Source organism: Euprymna scolopes, chromosome 22, assembly GCF_053919585.1.
Source record: "Euprymna scolopes isolate OS-2025 chromosome 22, ASM5391958v1, whole genome shotgun sequence".
NCBI lineage: Eukaryota > Metazoa > Mollusca > Cephalopoda > Sepiida > Sepiolidae > Euprymna > Euprymna scolopes.
The window spans coordinates 120,512,909-120,535,852 of NC_136503.1; the positions used below are offsets into that span (position 1 = coordinate 120,512,909).

Here is a 22,944-nt window from a genome sequence, read left to right on the forward strand (position 1 = left end):
CTGAGGATATTCATCTTACTATTCGATAATCATAACCGACAGCAACTGTGTGTCTGTACGTTATAAAAGTGACCAAAAATATCGACATGATCATCAGGTAGTCCCGGATAGATAGCTTATCCTGTGGATCTTGTAGTTTTGATTCATCACATGGACACGTTTTCTCAGGAACAGTTGCACTTGGAGGAAAAAAATTAAAATAAAACATAAATATAAATAATCTGTGGATCGATGAGAAAAATAGCAAAAACAATGTTATGTGGCTCTTATTTCTCCATATGTAAATTATTATATTACAGAGATTGTTATGAAAAGAACATTAGATTATTATATCATATTTTAAAAATCCATACTTAAAATCCGTAAAAACAAGATTATAAGATGATGGACTTCATTGGCTACACTATGGACCCAGTCTCTATAATGAAGTGAACCGAAGGTATTGCCAAAAGTGTAGCTTTCACTTTTTCCATAACCTTGATCTTTGACCTAGATATCCTAAAATGAAATCATTCTAAAGCCAATATTTTAATCAAGTTTGGCGATGATTGATCTAATACGTTTGGTTTTATACAAACATAGATACAAACCAGCAAAAAAATTCAATAGCTAACATAAATTCCTTGGTGGAAGCAAGAATATAAAATCAAATGTAAATAATTGATGGACAATGCATTCTAACATAAGAAAAAATATGGTGCTAAGAACATAGCAAAACCTACGTAGTGATCTTCATTCAATATGAAACAATGACGTTAGTCTCCCTGTTATTATCCCGGCAAATGTTATAATCGGTGAAATACATTGTTGAAATTATCAATGACATATCTTTTGGGCAGCCATAACAATGCATATCTTGAAATTAAAATAAAATCCAGTAACAAAATGCAGGCATTATATTAAAAATATATATATATTTCAGGGTTATACTTTAAAATCGAGTTAGAACAAGATAGCTTTCTAAAGCCTTTATAAGATTTATAATGAGCCATTATATTTATTAGCCACGCGCTTCGCCAAAGAAAATTATATTTTAACTTGTATGCATGGAATATTAAGAAAAATACAAGTTTTTAACAAAAGTGTGACAAAAAAATGTCCAATGTATGAGAGATGAACACAAATAGGATTTTGAAGTAAATCTTGATAGAGCAAAGGAAAATTATATTTGAAATTAAAAGCATGACAACAAAAATACAATTTGTGATTAAAGTGTGATAGAAATAGGAATACAATATTTCCCATTTAAAGCAGATACAATGTGCAACTAATGTGGTGCACCGAAAATGGTATTTCACATTTTATGCATGACAAAGCAAAACAAATAAACGTTAAAGAGCAACGAAAATAGAATCTTAATATTTAAGAAATGACAGATTAACTAATGTGTGAGAGAAAGGTATTTAAATTCCAAGTATGACAGACCAATGTGTAACCAAAGTGTGACATAGTAAAAAAAATGATATTTCAAATTGTAAAAATGGTATAGTAATACAAACATAATCCGTAGTAAATTTCGACAGGAGTATGAAAATATGTTCGAATTTTACGAGTGAAAAATGAATAAACTGCAACTAAAGCTTCTCAGGAAAATGATGCTTTGAATGTATAGCAAGACAGCAATTACAGCGTGGTAGACCAGCGAAAATTATATTTAAATTTCCAGTATGACAGACCAACAAAAGCACATTTTTTTACTAAGACGTTATAGGACAAAGAAACTCGTATTCAAAATTTTAAGCAATGAGAGGCCAATAAAAATCTGATGTGTTTAAAAGATTGCTATAAACACATGTAATCCTAAAATGAGAATTCAATTTCCTTATGTCATCTCTGATTTGTCTTTGTTGCATTCTGAAGATTTCGAATCCATTTCTGCTGATCGATAATAAACGAACATTTGTTTACTGAAGGTCGAATGAGCACCAATTCTATCTGAACTCTCCTCTTTTTCCAAATATTTATCCGACTGGAATAGTCTATGGTTACTGGACACAATTTGATTGGAATCATCTTCGACGAATCCGGAGTTGATCGAACCACCCCCCAAAAGGAATGATATCAGTGGATCCGTCGTCAGTTTCTTTTAAATTGAACGGATCTGATCTCACATATTTATTAACATTCGACGGTCTCACAGAATCCCTCCTCCCACTGATGCTGATAATCGAAGCATATTGTATTGCATCTTCCAATATGACCACTGCTTTGGATATCGCTACACAGGATGTTGGTCTGTTTTTTTTTCTTCAAACGTTCTTAGCAATTTCAAAGGCATAAACATGTTTTTCTCGCATTATGTAATCCATTTTTAAAGATATAGATTGACTTAGCTTAGAATCACCTCAAATATGTGTTAATTTTTTTGCGTATTCACAGCATAGGTCGCGGTCGTTTGCTGGTTGTCTCCATCTGAATACCTGCAAGAGGAAGAGGTAAAAAGTTAAGGAAAATAAGACAGGTGAGAGGATATTTTAATAAAGAACATATTGCTGGCTGACTGGATTTCTATTTGTAGTTGCAAGTCAAGCCTTGCAGAATGTTCGGGCCATTGTACACTGGGTTGGGAATCTAAGGGAGATAACTGCATTTTATTTTTTTTCATAAGACCTGACAAAAAGTAATTTCAATTTAAAATAAATTTAATAAAAAATAAATTTTTAACAAATTAAATCAGCAAATTACATTATTTTCATTTTTCATTTCTTTCTTCAAATTAGTGGCAATTAACGAATAGAAAGATTAACATCTTAGCATATTTTTTACGTTTGCGAAAATATGTGCAGACATTACATGGATTTCTACGGCAATACCTCCTCCAAAAATAAAAAAATAATATAAATATCAAGAGATCTTAAAAGAATCAGAATTGAAATCGATAATTGGATTGGAATCAGAAATAAATTCGGTAATTGTATTAGAATCGGGAATAATATTGAAATCGGGAATAATATTGAAATCGTCCCATCACTTATATAATATATATATACATACACACACACACACACGTATATATATATATATATATATATATATATATATATATATATATATATATATATATATACTTGTGTGTGTGTGTGTGTCCTAGGAAATCATATGGCCCATCGGATCTACTATTAAAGTCGGGTAAGATTTTTTGAATCAGTAAAACTGTGTTTGCCAAGTAATTTTTTGTTATATCTACATGCCCTTCTTATTTCTCCAGCTATATTATAATAGCATTAATACTTGTGGCGATATTCCCGATTGTCTATAATGGTTCATTCAATAGTTTACTAAATAGATAGTTTTGTTAACTTATAATGTTAATAAGTCAAAAGAGATGGAGAGTACCAGAAATCTAAGGACACTTATTGTTGCTAAGACTCCAGGGAACACCACAAGTTGTTCTTAAAGAGAAATTTTTGATGATGGCCTGTGTGAGAACTTTTAATAAGCAATAATGATGATTATCAAGGAAAAGTTGTTGTCATGAAAACTCCTAGTAAGTAAGTTAGTAAGTAATAATAATAATAATAATAATAATAATAATAATAATAATAAGAAGAAGAAGAAGAAGAAGAAGAAGAAGAAGAAGAAGAAGAAGAAGAAGAAGAAAAAGAAAAAGAAGAAGAAGAATACCCAACACACTACACCTGAAAGACGATTGACCGACTCTATGTAAAAAGGAAAGACTGCGTGAGGGGACTGGTTAGTATAGAAGACTATATGAATGACACCAAAAAAGAACTAGAAAAATACATAATGCAAAATGATGAAAGAATAATCATGGCAGCGAGAGACATGGAAAAAATCAATAAAACAGAAAAAAGAGAGACAAAGGATAAGACAAGAAAAGAAAATTGGGAAGAGAAAACAACTACACAGAAGATTCATACAGATGACAAAAGATAAGAATAATGAAAACACTAGGACATGGATGCGAAAAAGATACATAAGCCGAGAAACTGAATTCCTAATAATTGCAGCACAAGACAACTCAATTAGAACCAACCACATCAAAGCAAAGATCGACAAAACACAAGAAAACAGCAAATGCAGACTCTGTGGACAAAGAGACGAGACGATAAACCATATAATAAGTGAATACAGCAAACTGGACCAAAAGGAATACAAGAACAGACATGACCAAGTGGGAAGGGTAGTACACTGGGAATTATGCAAACAACTGCATCTCAGATGCACAGACAAGTGGTACAAACATAAGCTAGCAACAGTACTTGAAAACGAGGATCACAAAATCTTATGGGACATGGACATGCAAACTGATAAACCCATCCAAGCAAGAAGACCGGATGTCATAATAATTAACAAGAAAGAAAAGTCCTGTGAAATCGTAGACTTTGCTGTTCCAGCTAACCACAGGGTGAATATCAAAGAAAAACAAGAAATGGAGCAAATACACAGAGCTAGCCAGAGAGCTGAAAGGGATATGGTAAATGAAGAAAATCAAAATAATATCTATAATAGGAACAATCCCCCAAAACTTTGACAAAAGAATGAGAGAAATTGGAATCAAAGGAATGACTGGAAGAGTATAACAAACAACAATAATGGAAACAGCTGAAATATTAAGGAAAAAAATTGAATGTGGAAACTAACACGGAAGAGCAAAAAGCGTAGGCCAGACAAAATACTACAAAGGCAAAACATGAAACACTACATGGAATTAAGAACACTCAAGCTGCATATCTATGAGTTCTCTAATCCAACTCCACCCCCATCCCCCATTGCCATATTACTGTCCCCCCCCACCTAAAAAGAGTGAGACCAAATAACCAAGTAGAGTCAAGGAGGAAGGAAAAACCAAGGAACTGATCAGACCTTCGTCAGATAAGTGCGAAGAGAACTGGAACCTTAGGAAGGCTAATTGCCACTCAAATTCCAATGATGACCAATGGTCGCTGCCAACGAGAAATCAATGGAAAGCAGCTGTTAGGATAATGCAAATTTATTTGCAAATGTTATCGAAAGAGGTGGAGAGTACTGTAAACCTGAGGAGATTTGTTGTCACTCAGTTTCCAGGGAACACCATGTTTTCAAGGAGAGATCTTTGATAACCTGTTTGAAAGCTATTTATGAACCAATAATAATAATAATAATAATAATAATAATAATAATAATAATAATAAACGTAGCATACTGTTTATGATGATAATAATAATACTGAAAGAAGAATGTAATTTTTTATAATAATAACAATCATAATAATAATATAATTAAACTTTGTATACTAATAAGTAAAAAAGCGTCACACAATTAGTAAATGATTACGCAAGTCACACTGTCCACAAGCTCAAAATATCTGTTCCATCGCCGCAATGTTTCATACTTGAACGTTAATAGAATGTGCTTCTTCACTTGTGTCCCCTCGACGTAAATAAAAATCCCGACTAAACCAATAAATTACAAAATCGCAGACCCCTTCACATCCCCAGATGTCCAAAACACTTCTATTCTGAAAGTTCTTCTCTGGAACTTCTAGAACGTGGAATTCCCTCTCTGTTCCTACTAACATGCAGAAATTTAAATGCAATATTAATAGGCATCTTGCTGCTTAATTCCCTACTGAAAGTGTCCCTGTAAGCATGGTTCTATAATTCACAGTAGGCCCTACAATTATATAAGTAAAAAAACAAAAAAAAACAAAAAAAAAACAACAATTTAGTATATCCTCTCTTCTTAAATCCTTAAGACTGAGACAGTTCTTATTTTGAAGCCAATCAAGAGTGTCTCTTTTGTGAGAAGCTGGATATTCTGCGCATTAAGAACCGCTTGAGTTGTTGTGAAGCGAATTTTAAGTTCTCATAAAGGGAAATAACTTTGTCTGGATTGTAACTGTGAGTTACTTCCCTTTTTAAACACAGTCATCTGTATTGTTGACATCGCACATGACTGTATTGTTGCCATAGCAACTGTTCAAAACAAGACGACGAAAGATCGAATGTTAAACGGTTGCCAACACGGAAATTTATAATAAAAAAGATACGTATTAAAAGAGAAATACTCAATATAATAAGCAAGAATGGTAAGTAAATCAAATATAATTATTTACCCGAGTGAGCGAGGACGATAAAGCTAACTAATACCGGAGCATTAAGCAAAAGTGACGCAGAGACGCAGTACGCACCCAACATACATAATTATCGCCCTACGTCCTCCTACACTCATAATTCCATCCCACTTACATAAAAACTTTTAAGAAATTGTCCGATGTAATTAAAACAAAATGCATTTAATGCTAGCATATTATATTGCAATTTATTTAAAATTATTGAAAACAAAACTAACTGGAACCCATTGGGTCAGTAGTTGCTATTGTAGTTATATATATATATATATATATATATATATATATATATATATATATATATATATATATATATATATATATATACCAGTGGTGAAAAAACCGGACTAGAGTGCTCACTGCTCAACTGCTCAATGTGTAGTCAGAGCAGTATATGACGATGCTAGTTGGATTTCTTCCTCTCTTTGAGGATTTTCCTCTAGCTGAAACAATTTGTAAACTCATTCTGGACTCACAGTAATAAATTTCCTATATATACATATATATATATATATATATATATATATATATATATATATATATATATATATATATATATATAAAGCTGAACGTCTGTGTGTGTGTGTGTCTGGTCACGAATAGGTTCCTATATGGTTGACTATTATAGAAAACTGATCACATATAATGATAGAAGATGTATCGAGACACAGGAATGGGTATGTTTGATCTGGCATAATCGTACTTCATTAAAACTGTGGGGTCTGCATACGCGCCTAGTCCACAAAGTATGGAAATAAAAAAAATTTAAATTAAAAAAACAAAAACGTTTACAAGTGTTTTTTATATAGATGTACATAATAATAATTAAATAAGTATGTTTTAACTTAAATAGGGATGGTATAATAAAATTGTGGGGTCTGCGTTCGCACCTGGCCTCCATAGAATGGGAATAGGCACAAACTTTAATAAAGAATTTTCATATCTATCTGCGTGAGTATACTTTGATAATTATGTTTCAGTTTGAAGAAATATGGTATAATAAAATTATGGGGTGTTCGTTCATGCCCGACCTCCATAGAATGGAAATATGTCACAAAGTTTAACAAGTTTTTTTTTAAACCACAGAATATTGTGATAAGTGTTTCAGTGTGAACAGGTATAATAAATTATGTGATTTATCTATTTTATTTTTACTTTCATCATATTTTGCTTTGGTTTTGATACCCCCAAATTCGAAGCTATCTCTTTACAACCCTTCCTTTTCATAACCTATCATACTTTCATAAATCAGAGTCTATTTTCTGTAGGCTGTTTTTTAACCCAGTCAACGACGGGTACTTTTGCTAGTGTGTATGTGTGTGTGTGTGTGTGTGTGTGTGTGTGTGTGTGTGTGTGTGTGTGTGTGTGTGTGTGTGTGTGTGTGTGTGTGTGTAACTATTAAAATATGTACTTGTTTGATTTTGCCATTCATTAATTGAAAGCAAATGACATCATAAAAGACAAACAGTACAAAGATTTATGCAAATTTAAAATAATCTAATTCTGTGATTTCTTTCATTTCGAAGTATATATATTTATTCGTTTCTATCCACTCTTCGCCTCATCTCTTTTTTCCATATCTCTAATTATTTTCTTATCTGTATCTTATTCTCCGTTTTCCTCTGTCTCTCTCTCTGTCTCTCTCTCTCTCTCTTTCTCTCTCTCTTCCTCCTCTCTCTCTCTTTCCTGACCTATTTCTTTACGTGATTCGCCTTTTCTGACGTCATCCAGCGTTCACGATGACCATCATGATCCAAGTTTTTGCAACATATATATATACACCCCTGTGCCAGAATTATATGCAAATCGATATTTTTGTTCTAACGCCAATGAAAATTCGTGAAACTTTGCACATTATATGGCAACATATGCAACGTATGCACAGATATAAAATTTTAAGCTGATCTGCGCAATAGCGAGCAAATGGCAGCCATTTTAGTGACTTGCAGTTTTTTTTCAGCGTGCCAACTTTATATGCAAGATGGAACGTAAAGGTGCTTTAAGTCAAGCTTAGAAGTCTAAAATTGTTCAAAGGCTCCATAATAAGATTTCTACCTTAGAAATTGCCAAAGAATTACACTGTGATAATCGTGCAATCAAAAAATATTATACTAACCCTCAACTTTGCAACGGACGTTCTGACAAAGGGAAAATTCGTAAGAAATCATATCTGTCACGTCGAACAATGAGCAAGATCAAGAGAGAAGTTCGGCGTAACCCACTTGAAACTAGGAAACAAGTTTTTGAAAAAGCTGGCGTTCCTGATGTGCCCAAATCAACTCGGTTGCCGTATCCTGAGGACGATTGCAAAATTTGGAAAGCCAGAGGTCCGCCCTCAATTGAAGGATATCCACAAAAAAAAAGAGAATGGAGTGGGAAAGATATCACATGAAGGTAAATTTTCAAACTGTTTTGTTCACCGATGAGTGTCGAACGACCCTTGATGGACCCAATGGCTGGAGGGGAGGATGGTACCATAATGAGGGTCTACGTCCCCAAAGGATCAAACGTCAACAAGGAGGTGGTGGTGTGATGTTCTGGGCTGCAATCATTGGCAATGAGCTGGTAGGATCATTCAGAGTCATAGATGCAGTGAAAATTACTGCCAAACTCTACTTTGACTTCATTAAGGAACACTTGGAACCCTGGCACAAAAAGAAGAATTTGGCATTCCGGAAAAAGATGGTATTCATGCATGATAATGCACCGTCTCATTCTGCAAGGATAGCCACTGAATACATGAGACATGGGAAAATAATGTGATGGCCAGCCTGTTCCCCAGATTTAAATCCCATTGAAAATTTGTGGAGCATCTTGAAACAAAATATTTACTCCAGAGAAAGGCAGTACAACTCCAAGGATGACCTCTGGAATGCTGTTCTGACTGCTGCCAAAGACATTTCATCAGATGAAATCGAAAGTTTGACATCTTTAATTGACCAAAGGCTTTTAGCTCTTGTCAATAAAAATGGCAATTATATAAGATATTGATTGTACTATGAAACCATATTGAAGTTGTTTGTTCTTTATTATTGTTATTCTCAATTTACAAATTCCTAGAATAATCAATGTTTCGATGATCTTTTAGTACTTCACCATATTGGTTTGCATATAAAGTTGGCATGCTGAAAAAAATGCTAATCACCAAATTGGCTGTCAATTGTTTATTACTGTGCATGCAGATAAGCTAAAAATTTTAGATATGCACTTGTGTTAGTGTTGTCATATAACGAGTTAAATTTCACAAATCTTCATTGCAAACTATTGAAGTTAGAACAAAAATATCGATTTGCATATGATTCTGCCACGGGGTATATATATATATATATATATATATATATATATATATATATATATATATATATATATATAATGAATGACAAAAGTTCATGATGTTGACCATCTTACAATTTATTTCTTTAATTCAGTTGACATTTACAATTCTTGCCAGTATTTGTTTTTTTTTTTACATAGAAGTCACCACTTATCAAGGTCCGGAGGCCACTCGAGGATAAGGGTTATGGAGTATACAGTAGTCAATGAGATAATATTGTAGTAATCATTAGTAATGGAAATTTCGTAGCAACAAATCAATCACCTGTATTATTATATCAATCAGTGAATCTATTTTGCAATCGAAAATTCAAAATGGCGTAATGGAAACATATTATAAGGTATTTACAGCTTCTCTTCAATTTTCGGATTTTAATCATGTCAAAACGCACTTTATTTCCTTTTGACGTATTGATTGTTGTTATTTCTTCTGATGAGTTAAGGGCATCATAGATTCACTGATTCGTCTAATAATAAGGTAATTGATTTTGTGCTACGAAAAAGATACTGTCAAGAATTGTAAGTGTCAACTGAATTAAAGGAATAAATTGTAAGATGGTCACCATCATAAACTTTGGGATATAGACTTTTTTCATCTATTCACTCTATTGCTCTGTAATTACATTGAGCTTCTTAAATAAGGATTGGTATATATATATATATATATATTAAATCTTTCAATTAAAGTCGAGAAGATTGGCGCCCTATACATTGGAATTTTGGTACGTGAGCATTCTTCTTTTAGGGTGGAAAGTAGGTTTCACAGAAATAGGGAGGAAATACCTTCATTTCAATGTTTTCTGGCGCTTATCTCAACGGATCATTAAATCTAAGGGAGATAATCAGCATAGACCTAACAAAAATAAACATATTTTGCAAGATATAATTTGGGACGCCGAAATAATCAGTAGAACAATGAAAGAATTTTAAATGAAAAAGAGAAAAAAATATGATTACACGAATACTATACCTGCAAGAAGTTGTTGTCCAATTAGCCAATGAAAAATGCCTCCCTTATTTAAGAGAAAAAAAAACGAATACTTTATCTTGTGCAGAATTTTTTCCTCTTTTTTGTTTAATATACATTTGTACATAATAGTAAAAAAGCCCAAAAAACTTTAATCATAGACAGAAATGACTGATTACCTAAAATAAAGAAAAACAAATTTATTTTTTAATTTTTTATTTTCGTTTAAAAAAAATTACATTGACAGTTTAAATGCTTCAAAATATCTTTCAAAAATGTTTCAATCATCCTGACTAATCACCTAAAATAAAGAAAAACAAATTTCTTATTTTTTAATTTTTTATTTTCGTTTAAAAAAATTAAAATGATGGTTTTAAAATTTTTCGTTATTTTCGTTGATTAACAAGTTTATTTAATTTTTGTTGTGGATTAATTAACATTGTTACATTGTAACAGTTTACTTTTTTTGTTAATAAGTTTATTTTGTTACTTAACATTGTTATATTTTAAGCTATTGATTAATTTCGCTAACTTGTTTCGTTTTCGTAATTGCTTCAGCAATTTCCGGAATTCGGCTACAGTAATCGTGTTATCATTTTTTTAACATCCTTTCATTGTTGTACTGATTATTTCGGCGTCCCAAATTATATCTTGCAAAATATGCTTATTTTTGCTATGTCTATGCTGGTTATCTCCCTTAGATTTAATGATCCATGTACATAAGCGCCTCTTTTCTGAGTGTGATCTGAGTTGGAAGAAGAGCATTAATTTATATAGTCAGTTTTTGTGACATTGTGGTACAAGGCAAAACAGTTGGAGAATTGTACAAGAGAATGTAGAAGAGATTGCAGATTTGCAAGGCACTGGCTAATTAGTGCAATGTCATCGGCGAAATCAATGTTGATTAGGTGGATTAATGGTGACACAAGCTTTGTCGAGGTTTTATCTGATATGCCACAAAGGGCTATCACACAACCACACACATACACACACACATTATTATTATTATTATTATTATTATTATTATTAGTAGTAGTAGTAGTAGTAGTAGTAGTAGTAGTAGTAGTAGTAGTAGTATGTGAGACCCAGGCTGATTATGTGGAACATATGGATATAGAAAGGACAGAGGAATTGGCTAGGAAGAAAATGCATGGAGGGTTTTTCTCAGGATATAGCAGAAGTGGCTGATGAAAGACCATGGCAATGGCTTAGAGCTGAGTATCTGCCTAAGATTACTGAAGCTTTTGTTTGTGCAGCATAACAGCAGGCATTAGAAACACGATTGTTCAAAAATGTGGTTCTAGGAGAGGAAGTTGCTGCAGAATGCCGGATTTGTGGTAAGACCTCAGAGTAAATTGTGCACCTGTCCCAGAGAGAGTACTGCAAAAGACACGATCGCATGGGACTCTGGATATATTGGAAGGTGTGTAAGAGGGTTGGGGTGAAGTATGCTGGAAAATAGTTTGAGGAGGTGCCTTATGAAGTGAGAACAAGTGAGGATGGCAAGGTAGAGGTATGGTGGGACAAAAGTGTTATAACGACCAAGCAAATCGTCTGGATTTGGTCGTCATTGACAAGATTTAAAAAAAACTGGCAGATTGTAGACTTCTCAGTACCCTGGGACAGAAATGGGAGAGAGAAAGAGAACGAGAAGTGGAGCAATTATGCTCCATTGGCCTTGGAGATAAGGCGTATACACGGGGTTAAAACACAAATAATACCAGTCGTAGTTGGTACACTAGGAGTAGTATAAAGTCGTCTGGAAGGACAATTTAAAAAACTAAAAATCCACGATGTTTTCGGTAGCCTTCAAACTCCTGCAATTATAGGTCCAACGAACATCCTTAGAAAAACCCTTGATCTTTGAAGCTCCTGGTTTGGGGCCGGGATTAAGGGAAATCCTCTGGAAATGAATCCCATCCCTTTCAAGAGAGACGTTGATAAACGAAATCAGAATTATTATTATTATTATTATTATTATTATTAGTGTAGTGGACTGTCCCAGAGAGAGTACTGCAAAAGATATGATCGCATGGGACTCCAGATATATTGGGAGGTGTGTAAGAAGGTTGGGGTGAAGTGTGCTGAAAAATGGTTTGAGGAGGTGCCTGATGAAGTGAGAACAAGTGAGGATGGGAAGGTAGAGGTATGGTGGGACAAAAGTGTCATAACGACCAAGCAATTGGAACATAATCGTCCGGATTTGGTCGTCATTGACAAGGTCTCAAAATACTGGCAGATTGTAGACTTTTCAGTACCCTGGGACAGGAATGTGAGAGAGAAGGACACCAAAAAGGGAGCAATTATGCTCCATTGGCCTTGGAGTTAAGGCGTATACACTGGGTTAAAACGCAAATAATACCGGTCATAGTTTGTATGCTAGGATTAGTATCAGGTCGTCTGGAAGGACAATTGAAAAAACTACAAATTCCTAATGTTTTAGGTGGCCTTCAGACCTCTGCAGTTATAGGTACCACCAACATCCTTAGGAAAACCCTTGATCTTTGAAGCTCCTGGTTTGAAGCCGGGATTAAGGGAAATCCTCTGGAAATGAATCCCATCCCTTTCCAGAGGGATGTTCATAAGCGAAATCAGAATTATTATTATTATTATTTTATTTTTTTTTTTTAATTATTATCATTATCATTATTATTTTTTATTATCATTTTATTATTATTATTATTATCATTATTATTTTTATCATTATTATTTTTATCATTATTATTTTTTTATTATTATTAATATTATCATTATTATTATTATTATTATTATTATTATTATTATTATTATTATTTGTTATTTTATTATTATTATTATTATTATTATTATTATTATTATTATTATTATTATTATCCGGAGAGTTTTTTTTATGTACAGAATTTGTTTATTTTATTTACTCATAGAGGTGTGTAAATTTGTTCCTTGTCACAGAAAAATGCATGGCTTTTGTTGAGATTTCACTGTTTAAATTAATTCGAAGGAAAGTAAAAGTAAAAGGGAAAAAAAGGTGAAAGAAAAAGAGAGGGAAGGGGAAAAAGAAGAAGAGGAAAAGAAAGGAAAAAGAAAAGGAGAAAGTGACAAAAAATTCCTCTCCTTTATTGGCTTTTACTATCGTTGCTATTATTATTATTATTATTATTATTATTATTATTATTAGTAGTAGTAGTAGTAGTAGTAGTAGTAGTAGTAGTAGTAGTAGTAGTAGTAGTATGTTTTTATAATTGTTGTAGTTGTTTTTTTCTGTCATTGCTATTGTTGTTGTTACTGTTGTTATTATTGCTACGGATATACTGAAGCAGTATACTTAATATGTACAATACGTGCGTACTAAACTAAACCACCTTTGTTACCTATATACAATCGCCTATACTGAATCCTCATCAGCTCAAAACTCTCTGTATCCCCAGACTCTTAATTTCTCAAATCTTATATCACCAAGACATCCTTCTTAATTGATACAAGAATCCTCCTGAGCAGTTCAACATCCAGTGATCATATATCTAATCCTCATGAAATTGCTTATATCACCCTGAATATTACCTTAAATCTTTATTCTATCCCTAAGCTAAGTAGAACACCTAATAACACTCTAGTCAACTACTTTTAAAATTAGATAAACCCAGTTTCAATATTAGAAGTACATCGTCCCTCACCTTGACTACGGACTTGTGCAATAAGCCATGAAACTATTGTACCTAAAATTCCTCTCAAAACTACAAAATACTGCTGCTTGTATACTAAGTAAGTACCTCCTATAGATACTTTACATCCAAGATGACTGCCTTGTCTGTTTTGCATGACAAACCTTATTATTTTTTACTTAAATTCTCTTTCTCCTGATCACTAACAAATCAAAACTGCTCTATTTCCTAAGTTGACACTAAACCTAATCCGTCTCACGTAACTTAGATGGGTCCTTGCTCTCCGCCCTTGACCCTAACAAACTCGTAAATCGATACCCATTTACACCTAAAATTTCCTAGGCATGCTCCTGATTATAACTCCCAACCCATAACCAAGCTTCTAAGTAAATACTTACTAGCCATAGTCCAATACATTGACTTAAGGTAATCTATAATGAACAGTAACCATTAATATCTCTTTATTAAGAGATAGTATTGCAATAATTATTACACAAACTAAACCGGTACTCATTGAAATAAAAACTTCCGGATATTAAGAGAAAGGCGAAGTCATTCTCCTTCGTTGTAGTCTAAAGGCAACTTACTCAAATTGTCTAAAATTCCATGCATTTGTATACAATACTACTTATCCATCCATCTATACTTTAACTATACTTACAGAATATGCAATAACCTATATCTATCAGGTATAACTGTACTCCATATCAAATGTGCTCTTGTCTTCCCAGGCCATCCGTCTAGGAAAAGGAAAACTCTGAAACTAAACCTAGGGAGGGAGGTCTCTTCAGTCCTGGACGACAACCTTCCTAGAGCTGGTGACTCAAACAAATCACCGGTTGGCAAACCTAAACTGCTTAAGGAGGAGATAGACTCTGTCTATCGCCCGGCTTTCATACTCCTTCTTTGCCTATTGGCCAGGCGTAGAGATACTATCACAGGGACTCGTCTGAATCACCCAGTGGTTGACCTTGTTTCCTGACTAGGGCAATGAACGCCGCTTTTCCCCACTCCCGCCACATCCCATCCCCCTAAACTGGACACAGTGGGGTGCTTCAGTGCCATATATGTCGGTGCAGTTGGACTGGGCTGGCTTTGCCTAATGGATTGAGGGTACCGGATTGACAGTTCCTGGCTGCTGTTTCCGACTGATAGTACAGGAGCCCTAACTCTTTGGTAGCGCTTAGAGCGGCTGCTCCATCAACAGTTGTAAAATATCGGGATGTTTGTAGTGCCATGTCGCGCATGGAAAGGGACCCTGCACTCATCCCCGGTGGGCTTTCCTGAGGCCACAATCCTGTGGGTGAGGACAGCTGATGGTCTACTTGTATTGCATGTCTGGTATTCTGAACAACTACTTGTCCAGCACCCCCTCACTCATCCACCCTAACTGAAACTTTTAAATAAAATAAAATGAAATGACAGCTCAAGCAAAAGTTACGTTTAAACCAGGACCAAACTCAAAGAAAACCAACCTGCTTCCTCCCTTGAGGCTTGCATTTACTAATATCCGCGGGCTTAGAACTAACTTAGATGATGTTGAGTCATTTCTCCTTGTAAACACCCCGGATATCTTAGCATTAAGTGAAACTAACCTTCACTCCTCCATTCCCTCTAACCACTTTAACATGCCTGGTTATCTTCCACTCTACTGTAAGGACTCGGACAGACATATGCATGGTCTTGGAGTCTATATTCGAAACACCCTCCCCCTAACTAGAGAAATAAAACTAAAATCAGAGGGCCAGGCCTTTATGTGCTTCAGACTAAATATGCAACACAATATTAGCTACTTGTATTTTCTCTACCGAAAAACCACTGTACCCTAATAAACAAAGTCTCAGACAGCATAGATATAGCACTCTCCCTCGATACTAGCGCACAAATACATGTATTTGGTGACTTCAATGTCCACCACAGTAACTGGCTAGGATTCTCAAATCACACAGATGTAGCTGGTAGCGCCACATATAGCTTCTCTATATCTCATTCCCTATCTCAATTGGTTACATTTCCGACACGTTTCCCAGACCAGCACGATCAACATGCCTCACTTCTAGATCTCTTTCTGACAACGGTTCCCAATGACTGTACAACAAATGCCCATAGCCCACTCGGGAATGCTGATCACGCTGTGATAATGGTAGAAATCAGCCTAAATTCTCGCCCTAAAACTGAAGACCCACTACTCAAAACAATGAGGTATTACAAAAAGGCTGATTGGGAAGCCATCAGGGAGCTCATCAGAGATGCCACATGGCAAAATATCTTTACTCTTCCAGCGGAACAGTGTGCAAATGAGACAACTGAATGGTTCAAAACTGCTATTGAAGCACATGTTCCCGCACGGAAATACTATAGCAAGCCCCACTCCCCCCAATGGTTTACTTCTGCTTGTGCAGCTGCCATTTGTCAAAGGCAGCATGCGTTCCGCAGATTCAACCGACATAAGTCCAGCTCAAATAAACAGAAGTTTATAGAAGCTAGAAATAATTGTAAGAGAGTGATAGACACAGCTAAGTCAGATTACTCTGAAACCACCAGAAAGCGCATTGAAGCACAGAAATTAGGAACCCGGGATTTTTGGAAAATCTACAACAGCGTAGTTAATAATAGACAGTCAATTATTCCCCCACTAACAAACAATCATGAGGTTGCTTGCACGGCAACTGACAAGGCTAATCTGCTTGCCAGTCGGTTTGCCTCAAACTCCACACTGAACTCGGTACACCACTCACTCCTTGATTTTCCTCTGCGAACAGACGCCACACTTGACGATTTGAAAATCACCCCTTCTCAGGTACATGCTATTATAAAATACCTAGACACCTCTAAAGCATGTGGACCAGATCTCATCCCGGCTGTGCTATTAAAAAAATGCTCTGCCGAGGTTGCTCCAGTTCTGTCCAAACTTTACAATAAATGCCTTAACGAATCTTGTTTTCCCGACTGCTGGAAAACCGCCTCTGTGGTACCAGTCTTCAAGAATTCTGGTGAAAGAACTGACCCACTAAATTATCGCCCCATTAGCCTCCTCCCGCTTTTCGCCAAAATATTTGAGTCCTTAGTTAATCAAGTCCTAGTCCAGCACCTAACAGCTGCTAAACTCCTGACTGACAAACAATATGGATTCAGGCAAGCCCGTTCAACAGCAGATATCTTAACTGTAGTTTCTGAACGTATATACCGTTCATTGGATAAAACAGGGGAGGGTAGAGCGGTGGCCCTTGATATATCTAAGGCTTTTGACAGGGTATGGCACGATGGTCTTCTAAGGAAAATTAGATCATATGGGATCACTGGAAGAATTCATAACGTAATTAAATCCTTCTTAAGTAATAGAAAAATCAAAGTTGTCCTCGACGGACGTACATCCAAACAATATGACATAAATGCGGGAGTGCCTCAGGGGTCTATCCTTGGACCTCTATTGTTCCTGATATTCATAAACGACCTCCCTGATAATATTGTTTCGGAGATGGGTATATTTGCCGATGACACCACTCTCTATAACAGATATGAGGGGAAAACTAATGAACACATATCCAAGAAAATGGCAGAAACACTAGAGGATGACCTCCAATCCGTAGTGGAATGGGGACAAAAATGGTTGGTCTCATTCAATGCTGCTAAGACTAAGCTTGTTTCCTTCAATAACTACAAGAAACCTTCTCTACCACCAATAGCAATGGCCAAGAACACATTGCCTGAAAGTACTTCTTTTAAACTCCTCGGCCTAACGTTTACAGGGAATATGAACTGGAATAGATACATTGAGAGCATTGCCAAGGCTGCTGCAAGGAAGGTTGGCTCCCTCTACCGTGCTAGAAAACTACTTACGCCTGCCAGTATCCTATACCTCTATAAGGCAACCATTCGCCCATGTATGGAGTACTGTTGTCACATCTGGGCTGGTGCATCTGCTGCTTGTCTCTCGCTCCTGGACAGTGTTCAAAAAAGAGTCGCCAACCTGATAGGTCCTGAACTGTCATCTAGGCTTCAACCTCTGTCCCATCGACGAGATGTTGCATCCCTCTGCCTGTTCTACAAATACTTTAATGGTGAATGCTCTGACGAACTGCAAACACTTTTATCTCCCCGACGTAACTACCCCCGACAAACCCGACAAACTACTAAGTCTCATCCCTTTACAGTGGAGATCCCTAGGTGCAAGAAAGCCTTTTACTCCAGTAGTTTCTTCCCCAGAACTGCGGGTCTTTGGAACTCCCTTCCTGGATTCTGCTTTCCCAACTGCAATGATATGCAGAAGTTCAAGTGTAATGTTAACAAACATCTTTCTACTCTTCTCCCTTCATAATGACCCCGCTAATTAATTCCCTAATAGTAGCCCCCTGCTTCAAAGTGGCACTGTGCCTTGTTTGGGGTGAAAATTGAATTAAAAAAAAAAATAAAAAAAATATTAGTATTACTATTATCATTGTAGATCTTATTTCTATTATTGTTGGTGGTGGTAATGGTGGTGGTGATGAAGGAGAAAGGTCGGCAGGGGATCTTTGACCTTGGTGGGGAACTTTCCTAAAGATGATGCCTCGATAAAATTATCGGTGGTGGTGTAACCTAAAATTCACTAACCCAATTTATGGGAGAACGTCAAATCAAAATATTGAAAATAACGACATGAATGAGGCTGGAACATCTTGTGATGGTCTCACGTCAGATAGGTGTCCCACTGATCAACAGAGTGGGCCTGTCATCATCATACAACTGTTCGAGATTCTGAGGATGTGGCTAGATATAGGGAGAGTGAGAATTGCCAGAAAGGGTCCCAAGACACGAAGGGAGTTGGAACAGGAAATGTAAAAAAAAAACGTGGACGGATGAGGAAAGAAGAGTACTGTGGGAATGCTTTGTGAGAAGTTGAAGTATCAAATCTGGTGGATATATCCGGAAGTGAAGGAAAGAATGGGAATCGAGAGAAGGAGGAGGAGCTAGAAGTGTCGCGAGTTTTGTATCCCAGTTAAAACAAATTAAAAATAACAACCTACTTTCAGCAAGAGAAGATATTGAATGGATGGTTAGGAATGAAATGAATAACGAAAGTAAAATTGATGAAATTAGCTCTGATTAAAGAATTGAGAGAGTGGAAGCGCAGAAGGGAAATGTAAGTGATGATGAGAAGCGGACAACTGAGGAGGTATGGAATCCTATTGTTAGGGGAAGTGATAAGAAGGAGTTTGAAGGATCTAAGGCAGATGAGATCATTGACACTGAGACAATAGAACCAGTGAAAGGAGCAGATGTATAGAGAAGTGGTGATGAAGTTCGAACTTTGACTTCTGTAGAAAAAGAAGTACTTCAGAAGTTAAGAGAGGTTCTTCTTAGAGACGATATCATAGACATTCCAAGTATGAAGAGTAGTGATAGGCGGAAGGTTAAAAACGAGGTAAAAATAATTCAAGGAGTAATTCACAACATCATAAGAAAGAACACCTCGATTACGGAACTTAACAGACTTCTGTATGCAGCGTTATACGTTATTGCGAATTGTCTTGTCTTATTACAGAAGAAAAAGGGAAAATGAAGGATAGAAGGCCACACTGGAAGAGGCGGCTTGAAGAAAGTATTAAAGACATTGGTAGAATCGAAGAAATAAGAAAGGGAGTTAAACTAGGATAGAAAGCAAAGGATGAACTTTAAAGGAGGTATAGATTGCTGGAAAAAGAAACGATGAACGTTCTAACAATGTTGAAAGAGAAGGTCCACACTGGTGGTATGAAAATTAGAAACTTTGTTGGAAAAAGTGTTGCATTTCGGCAGAACAACCTTTTCTGGAACAATCAGTCTCAGCTGTATAAAGAATTAAATGGTAGTAAACAGGCTGGAAATAACAACACTCCAAATAAAAAAGATGTAAGGAAGTCCAGATGGAGTGATGGGCTTCTGATTTCAATGCCTTTATCCACCTATAGCTGCTGCCCTGCAAAGGGTTATAGAGCCGGGAGATGTCCCTGATGGTCTTGTGCAAGGAAGAACAACACTGATTAGGAAAGATCCTGCAAAGGGAACATGCCAATAATTATAGACCAATTACATGTCTGCCATTGATGTAGAAACTGTTGACTGGAATCTTTGCGGAGAAAATTTATGAACATCTAGAGAGTAATGGTGTTTTTCCTGATGAACAAAAGGGGTGTCGGAAAGGATCGAGATGTACCAAAGAGCAACTACTAACTGATAATGCATTAATGCAAGATGCTAAGAAGAATAAGAAGAGGAATCTGAGCGTAGCATGGATCGATTACAGAAAGGCTTATGACATGGTTCCTCATTCATGGATACGTGAAACACTATTGATGATGAAGGTTACTGAGAATGTTGTAGGGCTTTTGGAGACAAGTATGGCTCAATGGAAAACGGTGATGACAGCAGACAAAGAGGAGATGGGGCAAGTTGGTATTAAATATGAAATATTCCAAGGAGATTCATTATCGCCACTTCTTTTTGTAATGATAATGATGCCACTGTGCATCCTCTTGAAGAGAGAAAAAACTGGGGTATAACTTTGGATCTGGTGACAGACGTCTCAACCATCTACTGTTTATGGATGATTTGAAAATATTTGGTAGAAATGAAAAGGAAATGGAGAGACTGGTAGAACTTGTAGAACTCAGAAGTCATTGAGATGGATTAGTAAATGTGTGGTGCTGGTGATGAAAAGAGGAATAAAGGTTCATTCAAATGGAATAGTGCTGCCAAATGGAGAAATCATGAAAGAAATAGAAGATACAGGATATAAGTATTTGGAAGTGTTGGAGGGTGTAGGCATCATGAACAGAGAAATGAAGGAAAAAGTCAGGAAGGAGTATCTTAGAAGAGTGAAACTAATTTCAAAGTCGAAATTGTATGTAGGAAACCTAATGAAAGCAGTGAATGCATGGGCTGTCAGTGTTTTTAGATACAATGCGGGAATTTTAGAATGGTCTGACAAGGATTTGCATGCCATGGATATCAAAACAAGAAAAGTTTTAACAATGTTTGGTATATTTCACATTCGAAATAATGTAGCAAGGCTGTATCAAAAGAGGAAAGGTGGTGGGAGAGGATTGAAAAGTGTAAAATATTGTGTTAGAACCGAGGAGTTGGCGGGGGAGGAGCATGTGGTTAGAAGTGAGGAGTGGATGCTTAAGGTTGTGGCCAATGAAGTGGAGGTATGTTAGACCAAGGATGATTATGTGAAACGTATGGCTAGAAAAAGGGCAGAGGAACTGGCTAGGAAGAAAATGCATGGGGGAGATTCTTACAGGATATAGCAGAAGTGGCTGATGAAAGATCATGGCAATGGCTTAGAGCTAGGTATCTGGCTAAGAGTACTGAAGCTTTTGCTTGTGCAGCACACGATCAGGCATTAGGAAAACGATTGTTCACAAAAGTGGTTCTAGGAGAGGAAGTTGCTGCAAAATGCCGGATTTGTGGTAAGACCTCAGAGTAAATTGCGCAACTTGCAGGAGGGTGTAGTGGACTGTCCCAGAGAGAGTACTGCAAAAGACACGATCGCAGGGGACTCCGGATATATTGGAAGGTGTGTAAGAAGGTTGGGGTGAAGTGTACTGGAAAATAGTTTGAGGAGGTTCCTTATGAAGTGAGAACAAGTGAGGATGGCAAGGTAGAGGTATGGTGGGACAAAAGTGTCATAATGACCAAGCAATTGGAACATAATCGTCCAGATTTGGTCATCATTGACAAAGTCTCAAAAAAATGGCAGATTGTAGACTTCTCAGTACCCTGGGACAGGAATGTGAGAGAGAAAGAGAATAAGATGTGGAGCAATTATGCTCCATTGGCCTATTTTTTTTACAAGGTGGTCACCACATATCAAGGCCAGGAAACCACTCGGGGATAATGGTTATTGCGTGTACAGTACGTTTGTGTTGAGATTTGATAAAGTGTCTTAATTAAGGGGGTGGTTCATCAGAAATTTGTTTATGTTGGACTTGAAGACATCCAGGTTGTAGTCAGGTGGGAAACTGGCAAACGGAAGAGAGTTCAACAGGCGTGCACTTCTAAGAAGAAGCTTTGTTCATGGAATTTACGTTTTGGTTTTGGCACAGATAAAGAGTGGGGAAATTTTTTGACAGTGGTTTCAACTAGATGGGTGTTTTTTATGAAAGATTGGCGAAGGGGAACTAGGGATTGGAGCTCAGACGAACACTTGCCATGGAAGTAACGATAAAACAAAGACAGGCTCGCAACGTCTCTCCTGTGGGAGAGAGGTTGCAGGGAAGAGAAAAAGGCATCCCCCACTAAGCCGAGAAGCCTATTTTGTACTGTCAAGGCAGGATAGGCTGTTTTTAGCAGCTCCTGCCAAGATATGGCAGCAGTATTCCATCCTTGGACGTACTTGGCTTTTATATAGATAGAAAATTGCATCAGTAGTGAGCTATCTTCTGGAGCGGTAGAAGGATTCTACCATTTTCCCGGCGACCTTGGCAACAGACTTGATGTACGTGTTCCATTTTAGGTCAGAAATAAAGTTCAAGCCCAGAAGCTTATCAAAACATGGGGCTTCCCCTAGACGAGAGCCATCCATTTAAATTGATGCCAGATAGGGATAACACTAGGAGTCAAGTTGTCTGGAAGGACAATTGAAAAAACTACAAATCCCTAATGTTTTAGGCGGCCTTCAGACCTCTGCAATTATAGGTACCACCAACATCCTTAGGAAAACCCTTGATCTTTGAAGCTCCTGGTTTGAAGCCGGGATTAAGGGAAATCCTCTGGAAATGAATCCCATCCCTTTCCAGAGAGACGTTCATAAACGAAATAAGAAGAAGAATTATTATTATTATTATTATTATTATTATTATTATTATTATTATTATTATTATTATTATCAATAATAATAATAATAATAATAAATTATTATTATTATTAATAATAATAATAATAATAATAATAATAATAATAATAAT

The 22,944-nt window shown here is 36.1% G+C and overlaps 1 protein-coding gene across 1 annotated transcript in view; it reads left to right on the forward strand.

The window, feature by feature from the left end:
• Window positions 1–5,866: 5,866 nt before the first annotated feature.
• The window catches only part of LOC145243689 (cilia- and flagella-associated protein 45-like), a 136,419-nt gene continuing 119,341 nt past the window's right edge, over window positions 5,867–22,944 (forward strand). Inside the window, exon 1 of the mRNA XM_080106749.1 lies at window positions 5,867–6,031. Within this exon, the coding sequence (XP_079962875.1) occupies window positions 6,029–6,031 (3 nt within the window). The 5' untranslated portion in view covers window positions 5,867–6,028. The remainder of the gene's footprint in view (window positions 6,032–22,944) is intronic.